This window comes from Dipodomys ordii, unplaced genomic scaffold (genome assembly GCF_000151885.1).
Source record: "Dipodomys ordii isolate 6190 unplaced genomic scaffold, Dord_2.0 Scaffold71, whole genome shotgun sequence".
NCBI classification, from domain to species: Eukaryota; Metazoa; Chordata; class Mammalia; order Rodentia; family Heteromyidae; genus Dipodomys; species Dipodomys ordii.
Genome location: NW_012267287.1, coordinates 1,642,087 through 1,663,760, shown reverse-complemented (window position 1 = coordinate 1,663,760; position 21,674 = coordinate 1,642,087). Strand labels below are relative to the sequence as shown.

General features: G+C 48.0%; 1 protein-coding gene across 1 annotated transcript in view; it reads right to left on the bottom strand.

Moving 5' to 3' along the window:
* The window catches only part of Fam193a (family with sequence similarity 193, member A), a 71,526-nt gene that overhangs the window by 33,029 nt on the left and 16,823 nt on the right, over positions 1-21,674 (bottom strand). Inside the window, exons 2-11 of the mRNA XM_013023878.1 lie at positions 20,661-20,821; positions 20,067-20,234; positions 16,099-16,333; positions 14,441-14,565; positions 8,428-8,575; positions 6,299-6,376; positions 4,709-4,821; positions 4,371-4,613; positions 1,248-1,401; positions 979-1,158 (exon numbers count right to left, since the gene is read on the bottom strand). Of these exons, the coding sequence (XP_012879332.1) occupies positions 979-1,158; positions 1,248-1,401; positions 4,371-4,613; positions 4,709-4,821; positions 6,299-6,376; positions 8,428-8,575; positions 14,441-14,565; positions 16,099-16,333; positions 20,067-20,234; positions 20,661-20,821 (1,605 nt within the window). The remainder of the gene's footprint in view (positions 1-978; positions 1,159-1,247; positions 1,402-4,370; positions 4,614-4,708; positions 4,822-6,298; positions 6,377-8,427; positions 8,576-14,440; positions 14,566-16,098; positions 16,334-20,066; positions 20,235-20,660; positions 20,822-21,674) is intronic.

The window sequence follows — 21,674 nt, the reverse complement described above, 5'->3', positions numbered from 1 at the left end:
GGGGGAGGAACTAGATTGAGTCTGAGAAAGGCTACAAAGAGAGGATCATTCACCAGCTGTACATCTGCCGAGGTGCCCCTACTGATCTAGGTCCCTTGTGCACTGGAGCGGGAACTAGGAGCTGGGCGCCTGCAGTCTTTCTTAGCTTACTTGGGAAGCTGAGATAGGGAAGATTGTGGTTTGAGACAGAGGGAGATGCTGTGTTCAAACCTCAGCAACCAACCAATAAAATATCTCCTGAACTGGGCCTGGTGGTGCAAATTACAGATACCACACTGGAGAGGTGGGAGCAGAAGGGTGACAAACTCAAAGCTAGCCTGGGCTTCATAGGCAGACCCCGATCTCAACAAAAGCACCAGGAAGTGGCGCTGTGGCTCAAGTGGTAGGGCGCTAGCCTTGAGCAGAACTGAGGGACAGTGCCCAGGCCCAGAGTTCAGGTCCCATGACCGACAAAAAAAAAAAAAAAAAAAAGCTTAATTACAGAAGCACCAAACCTCCTTGGCTCCACACAGGAGACACACAGACAAACCCCGACACTCACCATGGAGCAGGGCAGCGTTGAAGTCAGGACAGATCATCACAGATTTAAGCGAGAGAAACAAAACTAGAGTGGGGGGTCATATTTTCTAAGTATGGCTTATTTATCTCTAGTTCTAGTCTGAAGATACCACAAGACACAGCCGGGTGCCGGTGGCTCACGCCTGTCATCCTAACTGCCAAGGAGGCTGAGATCTGAGGATCGTGGTTCAAAGTCAGCCCAGGCAGGAAAGTCTGTGAGATTGTCATCTCCAATGAACCTGCAGAAAACTGGTAGTGACGGCTGTGGCTCAAAGTGGTAGAGCGCTCACCTTAAGCAATAAAGCTCAGGAACAGCGCCCAGCCCTGGGTTCAAGCCCCATGGCCAACAGAAAAAAAAAAGAAAAGGGAAACACACACACAGACTCTTGGTAAACAGACGACTGGACGCAGGACACATACCTGCTGAGCTGGGTAGGACGGGGGCGGGGTGTCCCCTCTCCTCTCCTCGGCCCTGGGGCTTCCACTTCCTAGGGTTCCATCTTCTTTTGGGGCTCCTGGGGGCTCCCCACTACTCTCACCATCTGCTTCTTCATCACCAGCTTCTGAAGAGCTGCTACTAGTGCTGCTTACCTGAGGAGACTTTAAAGACAGCCTTGTGTAGCTAATGCTTCAAAGCAGAACGATGTCAAAGTTAACCATCAGACCACGCTGTCACTATGAACCCATACCTCATCTTTCAGGGCCAGGTTTTCCCCACCGCCATCCATCTCGCTGTGGACCCCATTCATGTTGGCCACCACCTCAGTGTCATCGTAGTTGCTCAATGGGTAGATGTCAGCAAACTTTGCTGACAACGGTGCGACATCTTCATCATCACTACAACTGAGGCAAGCAGAGACGTCACCACGAAGCCCTTGGCTAGGGAGGGCCATGAGGAACCACGTGCTGAGTCCCCCTTCTCTAAGAGAGCACTGGGTAAAGTGCCATTCCTGCTGCTTAACACCTCTAAGTCACCGGAACCAAAAACACGCCGGGAAGAATAACAAATAGTGAAACCACAAACACATCGTCAGACCTGTACTCTCACCTGTAATTCCCTGCACACAGCTCTGCTACCACTCGGAAGCAGGATGCAATCTTTAAGTAAAATTAAAGGGTACAGAGAACAACCTCTGGTCTCTACAGTTAATTTTTTTTTTTTTTTGCCAGTCCTGGAACTTGAACTCAGAACCTGGGCGCTGTCTCTGAGCTCTATTGCTCAAGACTAATGTTCTACCACTTGAGCCACAGTTCCACTTCCAACTTTTTGGGGGAGAGGAGAAGGTGGGAGGTAGGAAGGATACTTAATTGGAGATAAGAGTCTCACAAACTTTTCTGCCAGGCTGACTTCCAACTATGATCCTTAGATCTCAGCCTGAGTACCTAGGATTACAGGTATCAGCTGTTAGGGCCTGGTGAAATAGTTAATCTTAAAAGAATCAAACTCATGGCTTTTGTTTATGAGGGTCACTTAACAATGTGACTTCTGGGCTGGGAACGTGGCTTAGTGGTAGAGTGCTTGCCTAACATGCATGAAGCCCTGGGTTCAATTCCTCAGCACCACATACACAGAAAAAGGTGGAAGTGGCGCTGTGACTCAAGTAGTAGAGCGCTAGCCTTGAGCAAAAGAAGCTCTGGGACAGTGCCCAGGCCCTGAATTCAAGCCCCAGGACAGGCAAAATAACAAAACAAACAAACAAAAAACAACTATGTGACTTCTTAGTCAAATGCTGATGGCTCATGCTTGTAACCCTAGCTACTCAGGAGGCTGAGAACTGAGGATCATGGTCAAGATACTCCATCTTCTTTCCAAATAACCACCAAAAAACTAGAAGTAGAGCTGTGGCTCAAGTGGTAAAGTGCTGGCTCAGGGTCAGTGCCCAGGCCCTGAGTTCACAAGCCCCAGGACTGGCAAAACAAACAAACAAACAACTATGACTTCCTGGTGCTGGAGAACTACATGAGGCTCCACCAACACACTCATGAGTTGCATCCGCGTAGGCACACAATGGCCTCTATGAGGCCAAAGTTCCAAGGACCAGAAAGAGTCTTCACCAGCAAAGGGTGCTCAGGATTACCACATTCAGTTGCCCTCTCTCTTTTTAAGGAGACAAGCATCAACCAGTTGTGCTATGTCAAACCCTGGAGCTTACTGAAGGAAGACGAACAGCACCTGTTCATGCAGGGTACCAGGCTGCCTGGGCACAGGGCGATAGTCACCCCCCTCCTGTAGTGCTGCCACTGGTGCAGCTGCGCTGCTGGGGAAGCCAGGGTTCTGTTCTGAACAAAGTGGCTGCTCAGCTGTGGCTGACCTGACGAAGGTCCACCAGAGGGTGGAGCACGGAGTGAAGCCACCCGCGCTCCCTCCCCAGGTAAAGTCAGCGTGGGAGAGACAATGCAAGCCAAGGACCACACTGGACATCTTCACACAAATCACAAGCTGCCCAAGGCCCAAAGGCCTGGAGGCCCGACCAGGCTGCCCAGCCAGCAGGGAGTGGTCCTGGCCCAGGTGAGAGGCTCCGTCATGCAACACTCACCAGAGCCCCACGGCTGACATTTGTCGGCAGCCACAGCAGCAATGAGCAAGCAGTCTGAGCCTGAATTTGTCCAATGTGGATTCTGACTTTACATGGTGAATTTCCCTGTCTCCATAGGAAATGGGATAACATATCACAAATCCTAACCTCAACACTCAACCCAGGAACAGCACTTTTTTTTTTTTTGGTCGGTCGTGGGGCTTGAACTCTGGGCCTGGGCGCTGTCCCTGCGCTCTTCAGCTCAAGGCTAGCACTCTACCACTTCCAGTTTTCTAGTGGTTTATTGGAGATAAGAGTTTCACGGACTTTCCTGCCTGAGCTGGCTTTGAACTGTGATCCTCAGATCTCAGCCTTCTGAGTAGCTAGGATTACAGGTGTGAGCCACTGGCACCCGGCTAGGAACAGCACTTTTAAGGCTACAGGGCAGGCTGATATTCTTCAATGAAGAGTCATGGAATTCTGACCGGCCCTTTCGAAGGATTCTGAGTTTAGGGCTTGGGTATGGTTCAGCAGTACTGTTTGCCTCTCATGTACAAGGCCATAAGCTCTACTGACAGCACCTTAAATTAGTAAGAAAAAAATGGGGTTTGTGAACAAGTCCAAACATTGAAAGCATCATATCCATTAAGTCTGAGAACAGGGTATCAAACCTCTCCTATTTGGGCACCTCTCCAGGGCTCCTACTGACTGCACAGTAAATAACACAAGAACACATGTGCAACAGAAACTTAAGCATGTTTAGGAAACCACACACATCTATGTGTAACCCAGCCAAAAGTCAGCATACAAAGTCTGCAAATGGTAAGGCCACATGCTGAAGGTATCTAGGAGCAGACACCTGCAATGTGGGTCAGTGAGAGCGCACAAATCCCTCGCCTTAAAGATGTGGAACACAGAGAACAAACCTTCACCTGCTTGCTAAAGCGATGGGCTGAGCTCTTAGCAAGGCATGGAGCAGCATGAGCACAGGGCTGACAATGAGGCGATGAGCAGTGGGGCCCCGCTCCGGCAGAATGAGCAGACACTTCCCTGCATACCAACATGTGTTTGTTGTGTGTGTTTATTTTTTTCTGTACTGGCATTTAATAATTTATCAGTTTTAAGGTAATAAAATATTGTCAAGTTTAGGTTTACTATTTCATGTTTTAGAAGATGCTTAAATCCATGAAAGGTCTTTTTTTTAATGAAAAGCACTACAACGATGCTCATATTTCTATAGACATTACTGAGTCTGTACTTCTTATTATTGGGTACTGTTACAGAGTCACGACTTACAAAGTTGGTGCAGAGCCATTGTCTGTGAGGATGAGTCTGGGATGGTGCTCAACTGTGATGGGAGAGCTGGAGCCTGACCCTGAGCTGGCGGAGGACGTGCTCGGTGGGCGCGTCTCAGAGAGATAGTCGGGAGCAGAGTCCACTTGCAGTGGTAGCTGGTGAATGTGGATGTCATCAGTGACCGGGGGGTCCATGATACCACAAGTGAGGATGTGTGACAGGCTGCAGTCATCACAAGCACATCTGATTGGGAATTAAGGACAGTTACCAAGAAAGCCAGCGCGCGGGCCACCGTGTCCTCGGCCTGGTTTAGGGCGGCAGGCAGCCGCCCAGCTCACCTTCTCCTGTAGCTGCAGTTGGGACAGTCGGGCAGGCCCAGCCGGGATGACAGCGCGTGCCTCACGGTGTCTGTGAAGCTGCTCTCGCCAGGGACCACTTTCTTATTAGTTAACTAGAGGAGAGTATTAAACAGCGGCTTAATTTTGTGTGCTACTTTCCTGTCTGTGGGTAACAACAGTAATATAAGCCATGCTCACATAGAAACCAATGGGCCCAATCCTCAGGCAGAGAGGAGCAGGAGTAGCTTGCTACCCTGGAGTCAGAAGCCAGGGCTGAGTCACACTGGGCCCAGAAGCTCCAGCAAGTGTACTGTGTGCCCACACCACAGACATCTGACAGCAGGGACGCGGCACATACCCAATCTCTAAACTCCTACTGTGTGCCCAGGACTTGTGAAGCACAAGAAAGAGGGCTGTGGGAATGGAGATGTGTTCAAGGAGGAAAGGCTGAACTCAGAAAGAGGCACTCACTTCCCACTGACTAGGAGGCATCTACATTTCAAAGAGAAGGAAATCTGGGCCAGCCTTGGAATTGAGACAAGTGATAACTAGAAATGCCGCCACTCAACAGGATAGAACAAGCTCAGGATATAGCTTAGAGGCAGAGCAATTGCTTCAACAAGCAAGGCCCTGGATTTGATCCTTAACATCAAACACAAAAGAAAGGGGCAGAGGAAGGGAGAAAGGAAGGAAAAAAATAGAGCACAAAGTGAGCATGGAGGAAGGCAGGAAACCACCAGGGACTGAGACTCACAAAGTAGACCATAAAGGTCAGAGCAGGGGCAGGAGTGTGCACGGCACATCAACGAGAAATCTGGTAAGTTTCTTTCTTTTTTTTTTTTTTGTCGGTCATAGGGCTTGAACTCTGGGCCTGGGCGCTGTCCCTCAGCTCTTCAGCTCAAGGCGAGCGCTCTACCACTTGAGCCACAGCGCCACTTCCGGTTTTCTGAGTGGTTTATTGTAGATAAAGAGTCTCACGGACTTTCCTGCCTGGGCTGGCTTTGAACTGCAATCCTCAGATCTCAGCCTCCTGAGCAGCTAGGATGACAGGCATGAGCTTCAAGCGTCTGGCTTCTGGTAAGTTTCAAAACAAAGTGGAGGGTCAGGAGGCCAGTCATGGGAAGGTGACTGGTAGGCTCTGTCAAAGCCCTGCCCGCAGAAGGTGCAGAGCTGCTGGGACAGCAGTCCTGCTGGAGGCAGGCCCCGCGTGCCACCTGAGAAGCTGGACTGACTCCCAGCTCTGGGATCTCAGGCACATCCTTAGCCTTGTGGTGTGTATGCTGGAGATACTGCGTGCCCTGTAGGGGAGCAGGGGAGCTCTGAGCAACAGCTGCCTAACTCAAGGACACTCGGAACCAAGGCATGTAAATGTGCCTTTTCCTTGACGAGTATGGGAAGAACAGAATGTGAGTTAGTGTACTTTGAGGTTAAAAATCACTGTCTTTCAGTGCCTAACCCCTGGCAAAAAATGCCCATGTGTTCCTCAAAAGGTGTCTGTCACACGGAGCACAACTGCACGCTGAGGTGCCATCGGCTCTGTGCAGAGTAGGGTGGATTTCCTTTAATTGCCTATCCTGTGGACAACCTTACCTGTTCTTCAATAAATCGCCTTTGCTTAAATATCTCCCAATCTTCTGTTAGTGTACGCTGCTTAGTTTTCATTGTCATCTAGAAAAGGAATGTAAAAACAAAACATGTCAGTAATAGCAACCAGAACATTTTCAGATTTTCTTTACATGGCAGAAATGATATACACAAGAAATATCATCTTTCAACCAAACACAAGCACAATGCTCAAGTGTGCTGGCCAGGTATTCCTTTCAACAGCTTACCCCCTTATCAAACCTGTCCCGTAAGTGCTTTTCTCACATGAAAGGCAGGTTCTACACTGAGCAAAGTGACACGTGTAGACTCCCAGCTACCTGAGAAGCAGAGGCAGGGGGATCTTGAGTTTGAGGTCAGCTAGGGTAAAATACAATATAGACAATTACAAACACAGGGGCCAGAAGTATGGCTCAAGTAACAGCATGCTTGCTATCAAGCAGAGGGCCCTAGGCTTAATCCCTATTACTGTAAAATAAAACAATGTGGACACTGTGAGTGCACTGCTGGCTTTGGAGGCTTGAGACCTTCTGCACAAGCGTAGCGGCGGCTACAGACAGAAGAACTACCCAAATTCTGCCTGTCTGGCTATCCTTACCCAGACAAGCCACAAGTAGAGCTTCCTACCATCAGATTTGCTCCAATGTGTGCCATACTGCCATCTGTTAAACAGCTTGGAAAGTGCCCTCTTCCCACAGCAGCTGAGTCAAGGACTCATGATCAATGACAGGCCACAACCAGGGAAGAAGGCTCTGGTTCCACAGGCAGACAAAACATGATTTAGGGACACACTCAGTCTAAAGACAACACCAAGCAACTTCTCTCTGCCAAGCACCATGTGGAAGGGAGCCGCTCAGACATGCAGCCCAGTTCTGAAGCCCCGATGTGCTACATGTGTGGGATTAAGGAAGAGGAAAGCGTGGCCCAGGAGCATACCAAATTTCTTGAGGCCACTGGCCCTAGGACAGGCTCAACAGCACCCAATTCCATAATGTGACAAATGTTAAAAGCAGAACAACAAAGACCACAGAAAGACAGGCTGTCCCTAGTTCTAGAGAAGGGGTCATTTTTCACCAGTGCCCGTGGCCACAGTGAGACAATTGCTGCAGAAGGCAGTTACCAGCTGTGGGAGCTAAAACCTGAGAGAGGCAGGCCCATGCCAGGCCCTGCCCTCTTCTCACCTGCTCAGCACTCTGACAGGGGACAGCAACATTCAAATGACTGATCGCAAGACACATATGGGATTAGCACACACCTGTATCTAGAACCACAGCCCTAATCTTGTAGTCTCATAAGCACAGTCCAGAACACTGGCACTTCTCCTTTTTATTCCTCGTACCACCATGACCTTTAAAATACAGCCATGGGGGCTGGGAAGGTGGCTCAGTGGAAGAGTGCTTGCCTTGCATGCATGAGGCCCTGGGTTTGATTCCTCAGCACCACATAAGCAGAAAAAGCTGGAAGTGGCGCTGTGGGTCAAGTGGTAGAGTGCTAGCCTTGAGCTGAAGAGCTGAGGGACAGCGCCCAGGCCCAGAGTTCAGGCCCCATGACTGGCAAAACACACACACACACACACACACACACACAGACACACACAGACACACACGCGCACACACACACACACACACACACACACACACACACAGCCATGTTGAGTGTTCTTCTTGATGACCTTCTAGAAAGCTGGGAGGCCAGGGGTGAGTGGCAGAGGACGTCTAATCAAAGAACAACGTGCTGTCACTCTAAGGCTGTAGCCCCTCACATACCAAGGCGTTAGACACGTCTCCACAGGCATGGCCTACCTCCCAACCTGCCCCTCTCCCACGCATCCATGTAGGCGCCCATGCTCCATTTCTAGACGGTTCTGCATGGGTGAAAAATGGGCTCTGGGAAGCATAGTGTTCAGCAAACTTTTCCCTAGAATTACCTGGCCTGATGGCTTCTCAATGTCTCTAAGGCTCCCATTTGAGGATGTGACAGTCTATGCAAGTGGCAGCGAGGAGCAGGCTGTTTGTGGTGCTGCCATTCTTTGCTGCCCAGTGAGCAGGGCCCCGGCCGGGGCGGGGCGGGGGGAGGGGCTCTGTGGGATCTGCTGCAACCTTAGGCCCATCACTCACCTGCTCACCCACATAGGCGTCTATCCTCTTCTGGCACTCTAGCCATTCCTCAGCAACTCTGCGCAGCTCCTCCTCAGAGCGCTGGTACCTCTGCAGCAAGGCGCTATACGTGTCCTCATTGCAGGTGTCGTGTGTGGTGGTCCCTAGCCTAGGAGGGAGAGGGCCTGTCACCAAGACTCCCACACTGAAAGCATAGGTGTGCTTCTTGCTGCTCGGTCAGCTCACCTCCCAGCTCCAAACACAAGGATGTTGTGGCACACCACTGCAGGGCTGCTGTGAAGTACTAACAGTACATATTCAAGGCACCCCAGACAATTTCACATAATATATCTGGGTGCGAGGGAGCAGGGTAGAATGGAAGGAGGTTAGGAGAGAGGACAGACAGACAGACAGAAGTTAGGTGCTGGCCACCCCAGCTATGCAGGAAGCTTCAATAGGAGGACTGCAGTCCAGGCTAGCCCACACAAAATGTGAGCTCCTCTTGCAGAAATAATGAAAGCAGAAAAGGCTAGAGTGTGGCCCAAGTGGTAGAGAATCTGTCTAGCAAGCACAGGGCCTGAGTCCAACCACTAGTACAGCCAAAAAATAGTACAAAAGAAAAAGATGGTAAGATGGAAAATGAGATAACATGAGAAACAAAAGTTACACACATAAGCTGGATATAGTTGTATCCACCTATAATCCCACCTACGTGGGAGAATGAGTTCAAGACCAGCCCATTAAAAAGTTAGGGAGACCCTGTGTAGAAAACCAAACAAGGAGAGCGCTTGGAGGGAGGCCGGTTGGTTGTGGGCTCCAGCATCAAACCCTGAGGTGCAGAGGCAATTTCGGAGGACTGCAGTGACCAGGGAGTTCTACAACTTGACCAAACTCTGTCTGACCCTTCGGTGTGGAAAGCCTCACAGCCACATTGGCCAGAACTTCATGTCCATGCTTGCTGACATTGGCAGCAAACACTATTCCTGTTCTGTGGCTTACCTTTGGTAGCCGAGAGCTGCTTCTGTATCTTAAGGAATAAAGACTTATCTCATGGGGTTGCTGCGAGACACTGTGATGCAGCAAAGTATAACATACACTTTCTTCATCTTCACCTGGCCTAGTTCTGAAGCAGGCACATACTGAACAGTGGCTGGCAATGCTAGGCAGGTACCCTACTATGTGTCACATTCCTAACCCCTGTGCGTGTGCGTGTGTGCGTGCGTGTGTGGTGTGTGTGTGTGTGTGATGGGGTTTCAGTTATGGTTTTTTTTGCTCATTAATCGAAGAGTCTCATGGGTTAGTCTGCCTGGGCTGACTGGTAAATAAGATCCTTAGATCTCAGTCTCCCAAATAACAAGGATTATAGATTCAGCCTCGGCACCTGGCTTCTACCAAGGTATTTTAAATAATCAGTTTTCGTTGAATAGGTGACCTCTGTTGGTTTCAGGGCATCACATTATACTTTTAAAGCACTTCATTTTGAGTGAATATAAGTAACATCCTATATTTCCATAACTTTAAAAACTTGCTAAAATATGCACAAAATTAATAACCCATTTATTGAAAACTTACAATTTGCGAAATGCTTTCCCGTATGTTCTGTAATTGAGTCCTTTTGTAATAACTTTATGTACTATAGTTCCCATTGTGCAGATAAAGAAACCAAAGCTTGGGCCTGGTTAAAGAACTTTCCTAAAGTGATACAAAAAAAAAAAGGAAAAAAAAAGAAAACCAACAACAAAAAACTCCCTCAAAGGCCAGGCGCCAGTAGCTCACGCCTATAATCCTAGCAACTCAAGAGGCTGAAATCTGAGGATCAAGCCAGCTGGAGCAGGAAAAGCCGAGAAACTCTTATCTCAAATAAACTACCAGAAAACTGAAAAGAGCACTGTGGCTCAAGTGGTAGAGTGCTAGTCTTGAGCTGTGCCCAGGCTCAGAATTCAAGCCCCATATCCAACCAACCAACCAACCAACCAAAAACCACCAAATGGCTGAGGGCATAGCTCAAATGGCAGAGCACTTGCCTAGGAGAAGTAAGGCCCAGGGTTCAATCCCAGTATAAAACATGAAAATAAAAGAATTAAAACTTTTAACATTCTTGTATCATTCCTAACAATATAAAGATAGCTATACAACTAAAAGGGAAAAAAAAAAGATGAACACTCTTGGGAAAATATGTAAATAAAGGTTTTGAGGAGGAGGGGGGCGGGGTGAGGTAGGGAAGGGAAGCCTGGGGTGAAGGTGGCCGCTCAAAGGCAGGTCAGGAGATCAGAAAAACCTCTTCTTTCATGCACCAACATATCACAAATACATTACAAACTGTAACAAAGTTATCTTGGCAAAGACTCTTGAGAATCAAAGGTAACATTTATAAAGAGCACAAAGACTATGTGTAGGGCTACATATTGGCATACTTGCAATGTTACAATTATAACACATGTACACCGGTTAAAAAATGCCCATGTTAAGAAATTTATGACTTCAGAGCATATAAAAGTATGTGTGTGTATATGTGTAACCAAAGGGAAAATATGTAAGAAACATCAAATGTGCTTACAGAGCCCTTACCACTCTCTTCATTGTTTTATTTTCATATTTTATTTTTAGTAACAACCAGATTGTTTTATAATAGAAAAAAATAACAAATCCACTTAAACTGAACCCTTGTCATAGATGCAAATGGACAGAAATGGCTCTTTGCCCTTTTACCCGGGTTCGACCCTGGGGTGGACCAGGCTTGTGAACACTGAATAAAGGGGAATTCAAACTCCAGGCTGCTGAAGCTACCAACACATGTGGCAGAAGTTGTTGGGGAAACCGTCCAGAAAACGGGAAGCACAGCATCTAGGCACAGTGGCTGAGAGGATGCCCTGCAGCTCAAGACACGGCTCTACTCAGACTGCGCTGAGTGTGCAAACAGCCCTAGGCCCTTTCATGAGCTGTGAAACAGATTTTCTTCTACTGCTCTGCACATGACCTACTTCTAGTTTTGATGCAAAACTGTTTCTATACAGTTCACCAAATCTCTCTATATATGTGCTCCTCCTCCTTCCTACCAGAAGCAAGCAAGCAAGCAAGCTCACCTTTATTCCAAGTTACAGACACAGATTATTTCAGGCCACAGGAAAGCAGCAGTGATTGGGGGGGGTGGTGGTGTCCTGGAGACTGCTCTGGCAATATATTTAGTAAGCATGCCAGTGCAGGACCTGGACCAATGGCGGCACTTCTACAGGACAAACAGTGAAACTCCTTAATAAGCAGACAGAAAAAATAGGGTAGTGATGGCAAGATGGGACCAGAAGATGGGGTGGGGTGACAGGAGTTACTATTCATTGAGTACAGAGTTTCTGTTAGGAGAAAAAAAAAAAAAAAGCTCCAGAGCCGGGCTCCTGCATGTAATCCTAGCTACTTGGGAGGCAGAAGTTGGAAGGATTTGAGAAACTGAAGGTTTGAAGATAGCCTATGCAAAGGTTAGTAAGACTCCTTTCTCAACTAATAAAAAGCTATGTGCACCTACTATCTCAACCGTGCAAAAAGTATAAATACAAGGATCATGGTCCAGACCAGACTGGACACAAAGCAAGAACCTATTTAAAAGAATAATGAAAGTAAAAAGAGCCAGGGCATGGGTCAAGTGGTAGAGCACCTGGCTAGTAAACATGGAAGCTCTGAATTCAAACCCTAATACCACCAAAAAGAACAGGTTTAGAAATACATGATGACAGCTGTGCATGTTAACTAATGCATAATGCATTATACCTCTATGAATTATTGTTATTATTATTATTATTTGCCAGTCCTGGAACTTCTTTTGCTCAAGGCTAGCACTCTTGAGCCACTTCTGGCCTTTTCTTTGTAAGTGGTACTGAGGAATCAAACCCAGGGTTTCATGCATGCTAGACAAGAACTCTACCCCTAAGCCACATTCTCAGAGCTTGAATTATATACTTAAAATGACAACTCTTGTTGTATTTTACCCCCCCAAATTAGAATGTAATATTAAAAAACTATTGTGTTGTAAATTTAAGTGATCGTCAGTATATACATTTTATCTCAATAAAGCTGCTAAAAAGAAAAAAGTTTTCTTATACTGTTATGAACTCAGGGCCTCACGCTTGCGTAGGCATGCACTCTTAACACCTGGACCATATTCCCAGGTCCTCCTTGGTTTGAGTTGTTTTTCAGGCAGGAAAATGCATTTCTTTGTTCAGGGCTGGCATCAGACCATGACCCTTCTACCTACAGTCTCCCATAATCACACCCTGTATCACAGACATGAACCACCACACTGGCTCTCTGCCTTGAACTGTGACGATTCCCATCTTCTGTAACGATCTGAATTTGAAGTAATCCCCAAAGCTTATAAGTTGAAGACGGCTCCCCAGAGCAGGATTCAGAGGTGGGGAATCGAGAAGGTAAATGGATAATGAGGACTCAAAACACAAAGTCATGGTGGGTGCCGGTGGCTCACGCCTATGAGCAACTCAGGAGGCTGAGATCTGAGGAGCAAGGTTCAAAGCCAGTCCAAGCAGCAAAGTCCATGAAGCTCTTATCACTAATCTGCCACCAAAAAAAAGCCAGAAGTGGAAGCTGTGGCTCAAGTGGTAAAGTTCAAGGATAGCACTGAGTTCAGGTCCCACCACACACCATAATCAAAGCTCCAAGGACTGTTGGGGAGTGGTAGAAACCGGATGAGGAAGACTCCCAAGCATACTCAATGCTTAGAACAGTGAACGCAGAAGCCAGAGGGGCCAGAGAGCAGGATAAAACAACACTACAAGGGCCAAGCTGAAATCCACAAGTGCCATGCTATCACTGCACAATTCTGCCCAGTCCTTTTAGTGCCAGTCTCTCTCATCCAACAGATTCTCAGGTCATTCTCCCCCGAGATGTGGATGGGAGGTTGTGCTCTAGTATTTCAATATGGCCAAATAAAGGTGGTGGCTGCTATTAGGGTACATTTACAATATGGGAACGTGTTTATATATGAGAAACAAATGAGAAACAAAACCCAACTATAAGTCGGGAGCAGGTGGCTCGCGCCTGTCATCCTAGCTACTCAGGAGGCTGAGAACTGAGGATCGAGGTTCAAAGCCAGTCCATGCAGGAAAGTCTGTGGGACTCTTATCTCCAATAAACCACTAGAAAACCGGAAGTGGCACTGTGGCTCAAGCGGTAGAGCTGAAGAGCTGAGGGACAGTGCCCAGGCCCAGAGTTCAAGCCCCACGACCGACAAAACAAAAAACAAAAAAAACCCCAAAACAACAAAAAAACCCAACTTACAGAGCTGTGGTAGCTCATGTGTAACTAGGCTTTGCTGAGAAACATCACACAAAGGGGGTGCTTACTAACTGAACACGGTGACCCCAGGATAAACACATGCCCAGCCTGCATTCCCTCACTTACCCCCAGCAAATTCCCAATATTAAACACTTGTCTTGGTCTTCCTCCAGGAGGAGCAACCCAAGGGTGAATAGAGAGAAAGAGCTAAGGCATGGAGAGACCTCTGTGACAGAGGCATTGCACAGTGAAGCCCGAAGCTCTGAGCTGTGTTCTCATCTACCTCCCATCAACTCCCAGGGACAACCCCTGACCAAGAAGTGACTCTGGGCATGGTAAAGCATGACACTTTCCTTGTCATGGGACCTACATTGTAGAGACCCCCGTGACAGGTGGAAAACCATGGAGCAGCAGTGCTAAGTTGTCACCTGTTCCTGCTCTGCAGATTCTCACCTGTGGCGGGGGTCCAGGCACGCAGCCCGGTGAGAGGTTACCATTTACACTGAAGCTGCAGTGAGTGACCAACGCTGCACCCACTGTGGCCTTCCTGCATTTATGAGATTTTAGCAGCGCTTACAGTCACTACTTACAAGCTCAACTGTATTGTTATCCTTAGGTTTGAGCTTTCTGCCCAACTTTCTTTCATTAGGCCCCATTGTTTTTCCTGAAGAAACCTCCAGCAGTCTGCAGTCACACACATTACAGGAAAGCCTGGGAGGCCACACATCAGGACACACAAGTCAACACTGAATACCTGATCTGCGACACCAGTGCTGGCAAGCTGCTCTGGAGAAGTGGCTCTGAAAAGACCAGATTTTCAAACAGATGTTTATTATGCAGTTCCCAGGTCACCTGGAACTTTCTCAAGTGTTCGTTTTCCTAGTTAAGGGGACAAAAGACAAACAAAAGATGAACTGGTAAAGAGGAGAAATTTCCCAGCAGGATCTCCTATGCGGCCTCTGCACAGTCCCAGAACATGGGGCTTGTGAGCCGTCTCTGCGCCCTCCCAGGGCCAAGCACACAGCAGGCCACCACTCCTGCTCCTACAGGAGCCGCACATGAAGAAGGGCGAAGGTGTGCACACCGATGGATGAAGGAGGGACAGAGGACAGGAAACAATGTATTTGACTGTCATTTCTTTGCAGTTAGGCTTCCAAAATGTAATAGAAGCTCTACATTTTAAATCGTTTTAGTGCATACAAATCACTTGATGCCAAGGTACTAATTTAATTGCCCCCTCCACTCGTGGCATTCTGGCAGTGGCAGAATTTCCTGAGAAATTCAAGAGAACTCATGAGTGTCTTCAGATGATATCTTAGGAGTACAGTGGTCATGACATCACTGCACCAGTACTCCATGTCTTCTGGACCATAGTATTCTGATATTTCAACCATCTTCTCTATCAATCCAATTTCCTTCTTTTTTTAGTGGCAGTCCTGGGGCTTGAACTCAGGGCCTGTGTGCTGTCCCTGAGCTTTTTTGCTTAAGGCTAGCATGCTACCACTTTAGCCACAGCTCCACTTCCAGCTTTCTTGGTGTTTAATTGGAGATAAAGAGTCTCAGGGACTTTCTTGCCCAGGCTGGCTTTGAACTCTGATTCTTAGATCTCAGCCTTTTGAATATCTAGGATTACAGATGTGAGTCACTAGCATCAGCCCTCTAATTCCCTTCTTAAATTCTCACCCAGTGAGGGACCTCTTCAATTTATGTCTCATATTTTTTATAACCCTTTTATCTAAAAAAGACCAAACCAAACCAAACCAGACAATCCTTTTCTTTGGTGCTGGAGATTGTACCCAAGGCCTTGGAATGCTAGGCAAGCACTCTACCACTGGAGCTACTGCCCTAGTCTTTTCTATTTTACTTTGTTTTTGTGGCGGTATCTTGCTACAACTTTTGCCTAGGGTGTTAAGAAAGCTTCCGAAAGGCAGATACCCGTATTGCTATGCCGTGCCTTCTCCATCAAGGTAGGACTGACTTTCTGAGGAGGTCAGAGGCACACCTGAGTCCTTTGCTAGAACGGTGTGGTCCCTGCAAGGGCCAGGGTGGCTTCCAAAGGCCTGTCCCTGTCCTGTGTTGGGCTACTGGACATATACCTAGGAGGGGTGTGCACATGCACAGGAACTCAGGTCACTCTCTACAGGCCTCACATGCACAACAGCATTAACACCCCAAAATACAAAGGACTTTTCTTTGTTCTCTCTATTAATGGGAGCTCTCTTCACTGCTGCCTGGCCCCATGCTTTGCTCCCCAGGCCTCAGTATTTCTGTGTCATCTCATCCAGATATCAATCCCTTCAATGCTTCCACTGGCTGGCAAGGTCCCCAAGCGGTCCTGTGGAGGAAGGAGTCTGACAGTGTACAGAGCATGTGACAATGCAACCACCTGCCATGTTCCTCTACCACACTCACCAGAGTGCCGAGGAAGGTGCTGATGGAGCGTGCGGCCTGGCAGAGGGCCCCGTACTCCTCCAGGAGGAGGGAGACAAAGTGATGTGCTTGTGGCGGGCCTTGCAGGCCGGAAGTGGCCTTTGCCTTCGCAGCGGCTGACAGGTGCCGGAGCAGGCGGACCTTCATTTCCAACACATACTCCCGGGCTTGCTGCTCCAACCGCTGGTACAGCTGGTAGGGGTCCCGCTCACAGAGCCTGCAGAGAGAGCCACCGCTTAGATGTGGCTTTTCACGTAATGGAGCTGTATCGGGTGGTCTAATGTCAGTGGGCACCTTCCCTAAGGCGTTCTGGAGGTGGTTACCTACTGTCACCTTCATGACCACCTGCAAGGGTCCCCAATATTCCCCTCACGATGAAGAATGCAGACACAGAGCATCGTCAGGAGTTCACACAATCTACTTTGCCCTGAGCAATTCCTCCATGGAGTGCTGTTTATGCAAAGGAATCAACCCGGGCCCCAACCACACACCATTAATGACTGGCAGGACTGATGAGGATTCTCTGGGAAGGCTCAAGTGTGACTGACTGACCTACCCTACAGAAGTAACACCTGGCTGAGACAGACTGCAGTTTCCTTCTTTCTAGAAACTCAGGACAGAATACAAATGGGTTTCTATTATTTTTATAATCAGAGGAAGTTTCAGACATAATTTATGTTGTTTTAAAATTATTCCAACAGGGGCTAGGAACGTGGCTCAGTGGTAGAGCGCTTGCCTTGCACGCATGAGGCCCTGGGTTCGATTCCTCAGCACCATATAAGCAAAAAGAAAAAAGCTGGAAGTGGTGCTGTGGTTCAAGTGGTAGAGTGCTAGCTTTGAGCTGAAGAGCTGAGGGACAGTGTCCAGGCCCAGAGTTCAGGCCCCACGACCGGAACCCCCCCCAAAAAATAAAATAATTCTAACAAGAAATGATAAACTATAGTAAACTGAAGAACAGGGGGAAAAATACATTCCCAAACCACTAATCACAATGACAGCCAACATTGTCATTAATTTCTTTCCAAACAGGGAGATGATCTTTTTATTCAAACTTTTTTTGGGGGGGGGTCGGTTTGGTTGTGGAGGTTGAACTCTGGGCCTGGGCGCTGTCTCTTAGCTCTTCACCTCAAGGCTAGAACACTATCACTTGAGCTACAGCACCACTTCCAGTTTTCTGGTGGTTTACTGCAGATAAGAATTTCATGGATGGGCTGGGAAGGTGGCTCAGTGGTAGAGCGCTTGCCTTGCATGCCTGAGGCCCTGGGTTCGATTCCTCAGCACCACATAAGCAAAAAGAAAAAAAAAAGCTGGAAGTGGCGCTGTGGCTCAAGTGGTAGAGCGCTCGCCTTGAGCTGAAGAGCTGAGGGACAGCGCCCAGGCCCAGAGTTCAGGACCCACGACCCAAAAAAACAAAACAAAACAAAAAAAGAATTTCATGGAGGGGCTGGGAAGGTGGCTTGCATGCATGAGGCCCTGGGTTCAATTCCTCAGCACCACATAAGAAAAAAGCCGGAAGTGGTGCTGTGGCTCAAGTGGTAGAGCACTAGCCTTGAGCTGAAGAGCTGAGGGACAGAGCCCAGGCCCAGAGTTCAGGCCCCACGACCAGACCCACCCCCCAAAAAAAAAGAATTTCATGGATGTTCCTGCCAGGGCTGGCTTTGAACCTCGATCCTTAGATCTCAGCCTCCTGAGTAAATAGGATTACAGGCGTGAGCCACTGGAGCCCAGGCAGGGGCCTCAAACTCTTGAGCCTCCTATCTTGCTCAGCCTTCTATAAAGAAGTGATTACAGGCATGCACTACCACAACCAGGGAGATGATCCACTCTAAAAAAAACTTGTTCTGAAGTATTCAGCATTATATTCTGGCTAAAGTTATCATCACTGCTTTTAACTGTGTACTTCTGAGATCCTCTAGATGGAAGCCTAGGACCACTGAAAAAACACCAAAGCGTCCATCCTAACGTGCCACCAGGGGGACCCAGTTGAGTGTGGCTCCTGTTAGAAACAAACCATAAAATGTACTAAGCTTATTTCTTGGGCTTACTGGGTCCTTGTGGGTGCCATGTTAGGTCAAAAGAGAAGTACATAAATTGCCATTTCATTTTTAAACAACCACACTAATTAGACTGCAAAAGATGAAGACAGACTAAACTTTTACAACGAAACGTCAAATCTTACATAAAATTCAATTAGAAAAATAACCTAAGTTGGTAAGATTCCCACTATGGTTGGTATATTTTACCAAAGTAATCTTGTTTTGCTTTTTTACAGTGTCGAGCCTTAAACCTAGGGTCATTTTCATGTGAGGCCAGAGCTACATCCCCACCCTTGGTGTAATTTAGATAAGGTGTAGTTATATAGCTCAATCTGGTCTTCAACTCACTATATATTCCAAGCTGGCCTTGAACTCATGATCTTTCTGTCTCCATTTCCCATATGCTATGATTACAGACATGCTCATCGTGCCCAGCAATAGAAAACACTCACAGAATGTCTCCTATTTGCGTAAGGAGAGCCACAGACAAGTCAAATGACATGGCAACAACCAGACTCACAGGACCAATGGAAGATTCTAGGAAGCAGGAAGAGGGGAGGAGGAGCGTGGCCAAGGGATGGTGGTAGTGGTGCTGGTGGTACGCTAAGTCTGATCAAAGCAAATGGGATGAATATATAGGCATATCAAAATGAAATCTCTTTATACAACTAACTGATGTTTAAAAAAATCAAAACCACTGGATAACTTATCTTTAGTTCAGTGTGGGGAGGTTAGACACAATTCTTAGTATCTTTGTCCTTTTTTGGGGGGTCAGTTGTGGAGCTTGAACTCTAGGCCTGGGCGCTGTCCCTCAGCTCTTCAGCTCAAAGCTGGCTCTCTTACCACTTGAGCCACAGCACCAATTCAAGCTTTTTCTGCTTATGTGGTGCTGAGGAATTGAACCCAGGGCCTCATGCATGCAAGGCAAGCACTCTACCACTGAGCCACCTTCCCAGCCCCTCTTTGTCCATTTTTGTATTTTATAAATTTATGAAAATCTATTACAAACATGAAATGAGCCAGGAATATATGGAAGATGTTGCAGAAGTTCAGTCATATACTGGGACATCAATACTGTGCTAAATTTTACTCTATGGAATCCAAGACATAGCACCAATAATGTGAGAAGTCATGAGTATGTACATTTCCCACACTCATGAGGAAACCTATCTACTAAAAAAGGCACGCCATCTGAAACACCTCAGACACCACGAGTGTGTGAGGTCAAACTCTGAATGATGCTAACTATAACTCATCTCCTTAAATGCCTGATAAAATCTACTGTACAGTAGATCTTATAAACAAGAGTTTATAAGATCCCCAAAGAATGCATTCAAAATGTGAGGCAGAAAGAAACCAAAATGAGAATCAACCCATGAAATGTCCAGCTCAAATTTGTCGTTTTATTTTGAACATTTCAAACATCAGGGGGAAAGAATGGTACAAGCTGTAGTAAACACTGAAGAGATGCAGGGTGGGAGCTACTTCTGGGTGGGCAGCTACTCAGTATACCCAGCTCCTCGGCCCAGCCCGCCCTGCCCCGCCCCACACCGCCAGGCTGCAGGCACCTTCCCAAGCTGCCAGAACTCACATCTCAGTAATGTGGGCGCTCAGCCTTTCTCCCTGGGCTGGTAAATTCAAGAGTGTTTGGCATCACCTTTGTACAGCAGAGACACCAGGAGGCATTGTCAGTTTTAACACAAGGAAATGACAGAAACGTTTTATGCTTCATCAGGAGACCTTTCTATGTTTTACCCACAAGGCTCATTTTTCCCAGCTGTCTGCTAAAGACCTGCACCACATCCTGGGCCGAGTGAGCCCAGCCCAGCTTCACTCAGGACCTAAAAGGAAATCCACAGGTGGCGGAAGAGGCAAGGACCTGGACAGGGAAAAACACACAGGGGTAACGTGTACCTATCCACGAGCTCCTTCACTCCCTCCTTGTCAGGTACCAAAGTCTGGTCCTGGTCATCTGCCAGCGGGGTCCCTGCCTGGCGATATATGCATCGGACCATGTAGCGTACTTCCGACCAGTAGTTCTGCAGCTGCTGTGGCTCCCGGTCCGTCTCTGCTGAGATGTCTCTGTGACACAACACAGAAACCAGCAGTTAGGGCAAGTGTCCACCTGCAAGGTGCTCCGGAGCCTGTGGCTTTCCCTCCTGTGTGCCCACTGGCTTCTTTCCCAGGTTGGGTACAAAGCCCTGTCAGGTCCGCTTCTCCCTCTTCACCTCTCCGCAACCGCCATCACTACCACCGTTTCTGTTACATTCTAGTAAGACTTCTCTCACTTTCTCAGGACAAGTTTCCTAAGTATTCATCCCTCAATGGCAAGGACTTCTTGTCTTGTGTCGCTCCCCTTGTAGCAGCCAAGCCTTGATTCTCAGCCCTATACTCAGGTTGGTTCAAATGTGGCTGCGTTTTGTCAGAAAAGCCATTTCCCATCCCACCCCAACATGCTCTGGAGACACCCTGGCCCAGCGTGGGTGGCATGGCTCACATAGCACATACCTGCGCTCGCTGCAGGCCTCACACGAGCAGGCAGGGTCCGGGGGCACGGTGCCCAGCCCTGCAGGGGTCAGTGTCTGCCCACCCAACGTCAGCCTGTTGGGACCACTGGCCTCTGGCTGGGAGCCCCCCAGTGGTGAATGAAGAAGAAGATCTTGACCCTGCTTCAGAAACAGAATAGACGAGTCACGTCCAATGTTCAGCCACCAACCTTTCCTTGACTAATTAGAAAAATGCCTATAGAAGAAAATTTTAAAATGAGAGATTAAAAACATCTTAACCAATATTAACTCAGACGTGGTCTCTCAAGATTTTTATTTGGATTGATTTTTTTTGTTACTATTCTGATGGTTTATATCATCCTCACATGAGAGAACTCAATAAATTTATTCTTTAAGAAAGAACAGTTCTGTCCCTGCTGTCCCAAGCAGTACGTGAGATGACCCGCCAGCGGGAGCCTTCGGGAATGAGGGACCCTTGGCCACCCAGGAGTGGTGGAGACCCTCAACAAGAGCTGCCAGGGTGCTCTGAGACAGCACCCAGCAGTGGGAGGCAGTGCCCCTCTCTCGGGGGGTGCCTGCTTTGATTGAGGAACACAGAGGTCTTAGAAGACTATTCTAGACAAAGCCAAATGAAGCTGGTGAGATGGTGGTGTCACTCGTACCCACATACAGAAAGGATCTCAATCAATCACCAGTGGAGATCAGAACCTCACCCTGGAGACACAATCCCTGCCCTTCCTGCTCTCCCATGCCGCTGGCCCCTGGCCCGTGGGTGCCACGCTGCCCGGTGGGCTGGGCACTGCAGCATCGCCGCAGGGCTCACAGGAGGCAGCCAGCTCCTATGCTCAGGGTCCTCAAGCCTTCTCTGTGCATCCACAGTGGACAAAGCTGTGGAAAGGAGTTGGGTAGGATTTTCATTTTTTTGCCAGGCTGTCTGTGGTTCTTCGGCTCACCAGGCTTGTGGTCCTAACAGGTTGTGGCTGTTGATTGTGAGAAGCTGGCAGTCTCTGGTCTT